The sequence below is a fragment of the Echinops telfairi genome, unplaced genomic scaffold (assembly GCF_000313985.2).
Source record: "Echinops telfairi isolate 266 unplaced genomic scaffold, ASM31398v2 ScPeMD7_4225;HRSCAF=4972, whole genome shotgun sequence".
NCBI classification, from domain to species: domain Eukaryota; kingdom Metazoa; phylum Chordata; class Mammalia; order Afrosoricida; family Tenrecidae; genus Echinops; species Echinops telfairi.
Genome location: NW_022108124.1, coordinates 14,628,046 through 14,638,787, shown reverse-complemented (window position 1 = coordinate 14,638,787; position 10,742 = coordinate 14,628,046). Strand labels below are relative to the sequence as shown.

Below are 10,742 nucleotides of genomic sequence, written 5' to 3'. Positions count from 1 at the left end.
CTCGTTTACTTATTAATTTCCTTACCAAATTGGGACCAAAAGGTATGAAATGCTCGTTGATTTCGGAGGTAAGATCAATGAAATCCTTTAATGTCACACTTCTTAATTGTTCTAAATCAAGTAATTCTGATGATTCATGACTACAATAAGATTGGAGAAACATTCAGCATGGTTAGTATGTTAGGGTCAGCAAAGAAATTTCTGTCATGGAACAACTAAGAGAAACTTACACCCCAAACAAATTCAGGTCGTGTATAGGGAGGTCAACTGACCAAGCACCGTGTTCGATCCAGCATAATCAAGATGTCAGGGGTCTCTGCCTGATAGAAGGCTGTTCAGGACTCTTGCCCTTGGCTAGAGTGTCTCTGCCAGTGGCTTGGTCTGACTAGATACTCTTGGGTTTTGTGCCCCTGCTGTCCTCCGTAGCCTTCCATAAATTGGGTGCTCATAATTCTAGCCCGGATACTTTCCTCTTCACCATATTTGAATTTTGTAATTGTCATCTTTAGATCACACAAGCTGGTCTGCTTCTTCTGTGTCCTCGCTGAGATGGCTGCTTGTTTAAATACAAGCCTTTAAGACTCTGGACACTGTTCCAATTGATAGCCAGGCACCATCTACTTTCTTCACCACACTTTGAGCAATGAAGTTTTTGACAAAAATATTAAAAAATGCTGGGCCGTTTGGACGGAAAACCATCCCCGGCCGCATTCTGATCAGCAGCCAGGTCAGCAGAGCTCTTGTCCCTGCATCTGAAGGGCCACCAACCTGGTCGAGTAATGACAAAGGGCTCCCACATTTCAAGTCCGTCAAGAAAGGCCTAATTCATGCAAACACAACGAGAATGGGTATCCTGAAATCCTACTGGGGAGGTAACTCGGATGAAATTGGTTAACAGAAAGGATGCAAGAGTCAAGTGCAGGTGGGATTTTTTTTTCTTCCTTTACAGAAAAATGACCCAAAGAGATCACTGATTCCTCATGCCCGGCCCTTAACGACGCAGCGTCTCTTCTTTGTGAATCAACTCACGGCTTCATTCTCAAATGCATTACTTTTATTTCCTTTGTCAGGCAGTCAGACATTGTGGATCTACGCCCGTGATGGGCATATGGTTTCCTTCTAAGCTCAAGGTTTCCGTGAGCATCCCTGGAGCTCCGGGCAGTGGAGTCACGAAGTTTCCCATACTCAGGCTCTCTCCGCAGCACACGACCCTTTGATGTTGGCGTGGCTGAACACAAACTCACTGGACAATCTATCTTCTAGGTAGTCCATCTCTGCTCCTAAAAAGGGTTAGCTGTGCTTTCTTATCGATCAACACTTTTTTTTTAACTTTTTGCTTTCATTTTTTTAATAAATCATTTTATTGGGGGCTCGTACAGCTCTTATGACCATCCATACATCCATTGTGTCAAGCACATTTGTACATTGGTTGCCATCATCATTCTCAAAACATTTGCTTTCTACTTGAGCCCTTGGCATCAGCTTTCCCTCCCCACCTCCCTCCCTCCCAAACCCTCGATAATTTATAAATTGTCATTTCATGTCTTACACTGTCCGATGTCTCCCTTTACCCACTTTTCTATTGTCTGTCCCCCAGGAAGGGTGTTATATGTAGATCATTGTGATGGGTTCCCCCTTCCTCCCCCACCTTCCCCTTCCCATCCTGGTATCACTACTCTCCCCACTGGTCCTGGGGGATTCGCCTGTCCTAGATTCCCTGTTCCCAGTTGTTTTTTTTCCCTAACCCTAAGTGTTTCCAGTTCTTATCTATACCAGTGCACATCCTCTGATCTAGCCAGATTTGTGTAGTAGAATTGGGATCATGATTGGGGGGGGGGTGGGTGGTGGTGGTGGAGGAAGCATTTAGGAACTAGAGGAAAGATGCATGTTTCATCGTTGCTATACTGTATCCTGACTGGCCTGTTTCTTCCTTGTGACCCTTCTGTGAGGGGATGTCTAGTTGCCTACAGATAAGCTTTGGGTCTCCACTCTGCACTCCCCCTCATTCACAATAAGATATTTTGTTTTTTGACACCGTTGTGAACAACTTCTTCATCTGAATCTCCTTTTGTCTTTGTGAATTCTAAAGTATAAGAAAGGCCATTGCAAGCCCCCATTGGTTCCAACAGCAACATTCAAACCTACATGGTCAGGTTTATCTTTAAGACACTGTTTAATCTTGTGTACTGAGGAGGGTGTCAGGGTGAGGCCGGCTCTGGTGGCCCGCAGTTTCCTCTTGCTCACAGCCCGGGCAGTGGCTAGAACTAATGAAGCCGACAGCTTCTTAGCCCTGGTGCCTCCAGTCGGAGCTCCTGCCGTGCAACCTCTCTCCATGGACACGGCCACACTCACTGATGTCACAAGCTCCAACCTCCACTGGCGTCATGTAATAAAACTGTCAACAAGCTTTCAGTAATGCGAGTGGAGTGTCGAAAAATACATGGAAAAATGTAATTAAAATGTAACGATTTTTTTTTCCCACGAATGCTTTGAAGCCCCCATGTATAGGCCTTCATCTGGCTTTGTAGATTACATTTTAGATTAAATTATGCAACTTCTAAAGAACTATGAAATAAGATATGAATACTCATTTACCTTATATTGTGTAGCTGCCATCCAGTCAGCCCCTGAGATTCAAGGTGATCCCACTTTGCTCAATGGAGCATTGTGATTTGTAGGGTTTTCACTGGCAGATAGATGTTCAAAGTAGATCGCCAAGCCTTCCGTTAATCTGGAAGCTCTCTTGAAACTTGTCTGGCATCATAGCAAAATGCAAACCTCCGGTGACAGATAGGTAGGTAGTGGCTACACATTCGGTGTGTTTATTGGTAATCAAAGAATCAAGAATCCTACCACGGAACTCCCAATGATTGAAACGACTTTATAAAAATGAACAAAAGATACCGCCCACTGCCAGAGTTGGCTCTGACTCATAGCGAGTGATTCTACAGAACAGAGGAGAATAGCCCCATGGGTTTCTGAGACTGCCAGTCTTCATAGGAGGAGACAGTCTCACATTTCTCCCCAGGAATGCCTGGTGGCATCAAACTGATGACCTTGCAGTGATCAGCCCAATATGTAACCCACTACACCACCAAAGAGCAGTAAGTACTTCTTTGTGATATTAATAACTACTTTTAATTTTTTTTGTTTTTTTTTGGTTGTTGTTGGGAGCTCTTACATCTCTTAGCACAATCCATATATCCCTCCCCATGACTCCAAACAGCTCCTAGCCATTTTGTTCGTTCATACTGAGGTTCTGGGCATCATCGCAGGTATCCAAAACAAACATCTGGAGATTAAGAGAGAAAACTACTCTTTGAACAAATACACCAGGTAAGTCAGCTACATGGCAAAGCTCCTTGTTGGATGTTGTGAAGTCCAACGCATAGAGACCACGTGACAGAGTAGAACTGTCCCGTAGCATTTTCTTGGCTGTAATTTTAACAGATTGTAGGTCTTTGGCCTGAAAAATGACTGGGTGAGTTTTTTTGGGTTTTTAAAATCATTTTATTGGGGGCTCATACAGCTCTTATCACAATACATACATATATACATACATAATTTCAAGCACATTTGTACACTTATTGCCATCATTTTCAAAACATTTTCTTTCTACTTGAGCCCTTAGTATCAGCTCATTTTTTCCCTCCCTCCCTCCCTCACAAACCCTTGGTAATTTATAAACTGTTACTGTTTTTCCATGTCTTACACTGATCGATGTCTCCCTTTACCCACTTTTCTGTTGTCCATCCCCCTGGGAAGGGGTTATATGTAGATCATGGTGATTGGTTTCCCCTTTCTCCCCCCACCTTCCCCTTAACTCTTGGTATCGCTACTTTCACTATTGGTCCTGAGGGGTTATCTGTCCCGGATTCCCTGTGTTTCCAGCTCTTATCTGTCCCGGTGTACATGCTCTGGTCTAGCCGTACTTGTAAGGTAAAATTGGGATCATGATAGTGGTGGGGAGGAAGCATTAAATAACTAGCAGAAAGTTGTATGTTTCATCAGTGCTCTACTGCACCCTGACTGGCTCGTCTCTTCCTTGTGACCCTTCTATAAGGGAATGTCCAATTGTCTACAGATGGGCTTTGGGTCTCCCCTCTGCATTTACGTTCACATTAATGCAAGCAATGCTGTACTCAAGTCGTTTTCAGTAACTGCTCAGCATAGATTTTGCTTGGTTGTAAAGGATCATCATGGTCAGTACCAAGGGCAACTCAAAATCCTACTTCATTTACCCACCAAATAAGGCTCAATACTACTTTCTGCCCAGCCCTTTTTATTTCTAAAAAACGGATGATGGAGGCTTACTCAGATGTCTCCCATACTGATTATACATACTTGAGCAACTCACCCAGTTAATATCCATGAGTCATGCTAACTGGGTAGAAGGCAATGCTTGCCAACAGAACACCCGAATGCCCACCGAGAAAGATTTGCATGACAGATATAACAAGAATGAATGCCCTTCTGACTTAGTTAGGAAACAAAAAGTCAGGCACATCCTGATAACAAGAGCCAAATTAAAGAAAAAAATTAATTTTTAAAAACCCATGTTAAAAGTCATGGTTGGAAAAATATATAAAGTCATGATAGGATATGATTACTATCATGTAAATAATTCCCGTCATTACCTTCAATTTATTTCTTCATTTACAAATTTTTTAAATGGAATTTTTTCCCCAAACCTATTTACTTTTTTTTTTTTTTCACAAAACAACCTATCGGCTTCAAAGTACTCTCCATTACACTGAATATATTTGTCAAATCTGCAATTCCATTCTTGGGAACATTTTTTCAAACTCATCTGTTTGGATGGCTGACAGCACCTCCTTGTTTTTTTCTTCACCTCTTCTATGTCGTCAAATTGCTGTCCTTTCATGTCCCTCTTCATTCACAGAAACAAGTGCCTGGGGCAAGAGAGGCGTGCTGTTTTTTGCCAGAAACTGGTGCACTGAGATGGTTGCGTGAGTAGATGCATTGTTGTGGTGGCAAAACCAGTCCCACAGCTGCCACAATCAGGCTTTCTTTGTCACACACTGTTAGCAATCTTTTCAGAACCTCTAGATAGAAAGCTTGATGTCTGACCTGAAGAAATGAACTCCAAATGTACTACAAGTCGACATTTTTGTCCATTCGGGAAGCTGACAGACGTACAGCGCGAGATTTGTCATCAACAGACATTTCACTTTTTTTGAAATGAGAAAACCACTTGTGCACTTGAGTATTTCCTGTAGCGCGGTCCTTATGTGTTCAACAGCACAACAGTTTCCTGTGGCATTTTTCCTGAGTAAGAACCAAATTTCACAGCTGCACGCTGTTCTCTTAAATCAACCAAAATAAAAATGAGGTTCAAGTGAAACTGCTTTTACAAAAAAAAAAAAAAAAAAAACCACTGTAACCAGAGAGAACCTTCCTATGTGATGCCACTGGGTGCACTAACTCAGAATGAGATGCTCCAAGTTCTCCTGATGGGAAAAATGTGTACTATGAAATCTCTGCTCCACCCAGCACAACTCCAGGTTTTTTTGTTTTGGTTTGGTTACCCCCTCGTCTATATGGATGTGGATAAATTAACTGGTTAAAATTGCATAGATGCATGGAATCCTCAGTGATCCCTGCCAAGGGCAACACAAGTTCAACTGTTCTAATACACACCTAACCATTGGCTCACTAACCCACCTGCAGTTATTTCTAAAATCCATTGTTAGCAGGTCAACTCTTTACTCCCACAGGTCCAAATGACACCTCCTATTTCTCCCAGGCTGCTTCTCATCATAGTGACCCAATACAGGGATGCCCTCTTTGGCAAAATTTCTCAACACCTAATGTGTTCTTCCAATGAAAAGTGAGGAGGACTAGAAGCACTTGCTGATGAAGATCAAAGACCGCAACCTTCAGTGTGGAGTGTGACTCAACGCAAAGAAGACCAAATCCTCAACTGGACGGAGGTAACACCACGACGGATAGAGGAAAGACGAAGCTGTCAAGGATTTTGGAAGCAGCAACAGTCAAGGGATCAAACGACAATTCACATTGCGGTTAGGTAAACCTTCTGCACAAGACCTCCTGAGAGGACTGAAAAGCATGGATGTCACGAGGATTAAGGTGCAGCTCCCCCAAGCCACAGTATTTTCAATCGCCTCAGATGTATGTGAAGACTGGACACTGAAGAACAAAGACTGAAGAAGAATTCACGCATTTGAATCGTGCTGCTGGACAAGAATATTGAAAGTACCATGGACTGCTAAAAAGAATAAACCAATCTGTCTTTGAAGAAGTAAGGCAGAACTAGGAATCAAGGCTTTGTCTTACATACTTTAAACATCCTGTCAAGAGAGAGCATTCCCTGGAGGACACTGTGCTAGGTAAAGGGGAGGGGCAACAAGGGAGAAAGGTCCTCAACCAGAGGGACCGACACCAGGGCTGTTACGAAGGGCTCAGGCACGCAAACAATGGGAGGAGGGCGCAAGACCAGGCAGTTTCACTTTGTTGTGCACAGGGTCGCTGTGGGCAGAACCGACTCAATGGCACGTCACCCCCACCGCCACGTGTCCTCTCAGCACGTCTAACACTCACGTTCCCACACGGAGACACAGCCACTGATGCTCAAACTGAAAAGGTACACATACAAATGGCAAGTATATTCACTTTCTACCAACAGAGTGACTCGATCATATAAATAGTCTTTATATGCACACAGACTGCAAGGGTGTTTATGCTCAAGCAACAAACAGAGGGATTGAAAACAAAAACCAACACCAAAACAAAGGAAACCCACACACAGTTGGAGACCTGCTGGGCCGAGGGGCCACAGAAAAAGCCCTGGTCAAGTTCATGAGTGGTGAGACCCAGGGGCCAGAATAACAGGGGACGGTTTCACAGTAGGAGGAAGACCCTGGAAGACACGAACAACTTGGATGGGTGGCAAAGGAGTTCCGGAGGTGGGCAGCAGCATGAGCAGAGGCCCTGAGTTGGGAATGAGCAGAGCAGGTGGAAAGGTCAGCGAAGGCACGGCCACAGCTGGAGCAGCACATGAACTCTGCAGAGGAACAGGAGTGAAGGTCAGAGGAGGGTACCGGGGACTGATCAGGGATGGCCCACGCGCCTTGACAGGCTTCTTCTCCAGAGGGTGCATTTTCTGATGCTGCACAAAGCTTCCGTACCATTTGAAGGTTTTCCCACACACCTTACACTCATAAGGCCTCTCCCCGGTGTGCACTCTTTGATGCTGAACGGAGGCTATTTTCTGAGTAAATGCTTTGCCGCACTCCTTACACTGGTAAGGTTTCTCCCCGGTGTGAATTCTCTGATGGACGATAAAAAGTGATCGACACCCAAAAGCTTTCCAGCAGTCCTTACATTTATATATTTTCTCCCCCGTGTGCAATCTCTGATGCTGAAGATAGGCGGCGTTCCTGCGGAAGGCTCTCCCACACTCCTTACATTTGTAGGGCTTCTCTCCTGTGTGGATCCTTTCGTGCTGAGTCAAGGCGGTGTTGGAACTCAAACCTCTGCCGCACACCTTACATTCGTAAGGCCCCTTTCCAATGTGATTTTTCTCGTGCACAATACAGTCATAGCTGGACTTGAAGGCTTTGCCACATTGTTTACACTTGAAAGGCTTTTCCCCTGTATGGCTCATCTGATGTCGAATAAGCTTTGAGTTGTATCTGAAGATTTTCCCACATTCTTTACATTCGTAGAACTTCATCCCACCTCTTAGTACTAGGTTTGGATTTGGGCTGAAAGTTTGCTTTGTTGCCTGGCCTTCAAAATCAAGGTGCTGAGATGCACTGCCGAGGGGTCTTGTTCCCGGCGTTCTGGACAACTCTGTGTCGCCAGAAGGTTCCTGCTTTACAGCCGCCTCTTCACTCTGGATCCAGGGCTCACCACCTGACCAAAGAAATCACAAGTGTTCCCAGTTACTGAACTTGCTGAAAAGCAGGGCCCAGTGGTCTTAATTTTCTCTTGTGGGATGAGATTGTCACTTCCCACAATACAATGGCTGCAGTGCCCACACAGGAGTGTGAGGAAAGTAGGGCAGTGGCACCATGGGCAAAGTGAGGACACTGGATCAGACAAGGAAATGGCCAAGAAGTGCCACCTGCAGGGAAGGCTGCGAGGTGAAGCAGACAGGTGACATGAGAAAACGCAGACCCTTGTGGATGGGGAGAGACACAAAAAAAATGAGAAAGAGAATGGGATAGAGAAAAAACTCAGTAAGAAATGGGAATGATTTAAGAGAAAAGGAGAGAATGCAAAACAGGAAAAGAAAAAAAGTTCAGGGAGATTGGGGGTGTGGAGAACGTGTGAGCAGCCCCGGCATTCCAGGAGGCCCATTAAGTTGGGAAACTCAAACTAGAAAAAAATTGATTAAAAAACACCCACCGATAGCCTGTGGAAACCACCACCCACCTTTCAAAAAAAATTCTAAATAATCTCCTGATAATTCTACTTTTAAATAATCCACATAATATTCTGGGATAAAGGATTATTCCTTTTTAAAAATCCACTGGGCAGAAGCTGGCATCAAGGGCAGGCTTTCAGAGCATCACTGTGAAGGGGACCACTGTCTATGAAACCACAGCAGGCAGAGGCTGGAAAACTGCTGCCAAAAGAAAAGACGATCCAAGTAACCACGCATTCCCCAGAACTCTCGGGCTGTGTGCAGGCGTGCTGGTGCTGGCATTCCTTCCTTCCCCGACAGACCCAGGTGTACAGATGCGGTGCAGCCCTAAAGGGGACGGCTTTAAAAAGAGGACTTTTAGGTTGTTTTCACATTAAAAAGGCAGGTCAACACCATTCTTTTCTTGTGGAAGAGCCTAAACTCAAACATATAGCTGAGACACAGAAAACCCAGGTGGCCCTCAGAAGCATATCTGCCTTTAATTTGACTGAACCCATACTTGAGATGAAAAGTGGTCTAGAATTAACTATCTCCCCTGGTACATAAGAAAAGAAAAAGCAGTGTAGGAGCTGGCTGCTCCCCGGTCTGGGAGGAGATGCTTGGATATGAAGGCAGGCTGGGCCATGCAATCCTAGGGCCAGGGCCGCAGCTAGAGGCTGGTACTCAGTGAGAACCAGAGAGAGCACGGAGCTCTGTCCCCTCCAACAGAAGAAGCCCTCCCAGCACATTAAAATGGGAAGGCAGAATGAGACTTGAAACCCAATGTTTCTCCTACTCACCTGGACAGATGCCCCTCGAAGCCTCTGTTTCCCAGGGATCCGGGCCCCATGGTGCTTCCTCCCTCTCCAGCTGAGAGATCAGACGCGGTTTCGGGAATGGAAAGGCAACTTTGGGAAGATAAAAAAAGAAACCTGAGTGGAGGGAAGACATCCCATCATATTTGTTTCTGAGACTCCTCTGAGCCTCCTCTCTAACAGGCTGCTGGGCAAGAAAAACAAAGTCCAGGCCCAAGTGAGCCGCCACGGGTGGGTCCCACAGATGTGCCCTGACTGCTGCCGGGGGAAGCCAGGGCGGTGCTCCTCGGGAGGGGCTTAGCAATCTGGCCCTAACTCAGAATAAGCACAACTACGAAGACGCTTCAAAATGTTTGTGGAAAAACTTCATTATCTTTTCGTGACATTTTCTCACACATGATGAGATCCTGAGAAACGCCTCCACAAAGGGGAGGGCCAGCGTCGCCAAGAGACTGGAAGGACGGAAGAAGGGAAGGCTCACCTGTGGAGCAGAGAGCAGGCCCTCCGCCCTGCAGACTGGGAAGTTTAGTTTCAAAGCCAGAGAAGCCAGGGTTCTCCCAAGGCAACATCCAAGAAAAACAAAACTGAAACGGACTTGGAGTCTTCATCTCAAACAACAACACCCAAAACACCCAATTCAAAACTAATCTCGCTGCCATCAATTCGATTCCAACTCATAGCGATCCTATAGGACAGAGAACTGCCCCTGGGGGTTTCAGAGACTGACTACAGGAATAGAAAGTATCATAGTTCTCCCAAGGAGCAACAGATGGTTCCAAACAGCTGATTTTGAGGTTAGCAGCCTAACACATACCCCATTAGACCAAAGGCCACTAAAAATCATAAAAGAGAGCAGAAGGATGTCCCACGGTCGCAAAAGGCCATTGAAAGAGACACCTTACCCAGGGAAGCCACGTGTGCATAGTTCTCCAGCATCACCTCCTTGTACAGGGCCCTCTTCGCAGGCTCCAGGCCAGCCCACTGACTCTGGGTGAAGTGCACAGCCACATCCTCAAAGGTCACCGGCTCCTGAAACAACAGAGTCCTGCTCAGGCCCTGGGGCGCACTGGAGGGAAGGGCCTGACCTGCAGAGAAGGGTTAGACTTACTGGTGTCCACGGCTCTGAGCCCCATGGAAGGTTTCCAAGGGAGAGGAGAGCCACCCAGCACTTGGGAGGGGCCACCCAGCACTCAGCTGGTGCTCCCACTTTCAATGTGCACACCCCTGGGACCACAATACTGTCATCCCTACAATACTGTCATCCCCACAATACTGTCATCCCTACGGTACTCTCATCCCTACAATACTGTCATCCCCACAATATTCTCATCCCCCACAATACTGTCATCCCTACGGTACTCTCATCCCTACAATACTGTCATCCCCACAATATTCTCATCCCCCACAATACTGTCATCCCCACAACACTATCATCCCTATGGTACTCTCATCCCTACAATACTGTCATCACCACAATACTCTCATCCCCCACAATACTGTCATCCCCACAATACTGTCATCCCTACGGTACTCTC

General features: G+C 45.7%; 1 protein-coding gene and 1 pseudogene across 1 annotated transcript in view; both read right to left on the bottom strand.

Moving 5' to 3' along the window:
- Positions 1-1,066: 1,066 nt before the first annotated feature.
- On the bottom strand, positions 1,067-2,334 carry LOC101646696 (annotated as a pseudogene).
- A 3,143-nt stretch (positions 2,335-5,477) lies between these two features.
- Positions 5,478-10,742, bottom strand: part of ZNF621 (zinc finger protein 621) — a 23,803-nt gene continuing 18,538 nt past the window's right edge. The window contains exons 3-5 of the mRNA XM_045295086.1: positions 10,110-10,236; positions 9,193-9,300; positions 5,478-7,899 (exon numbers count right to left, since the gene is read on the bottom strand). Coding sequence (XP_045151021.1) covers positions 6,839-7,899; positions 9,193-9,300; positions 10,110-10,236 — 1,296 coding nt within the window. The 3' untranslated portion in view covers positions 5,478-6,838. The remainder of the gene's footprint in view (positions 7,900-9,192; positions 9,301-10,109; positions 10,237-10,742) is intronic.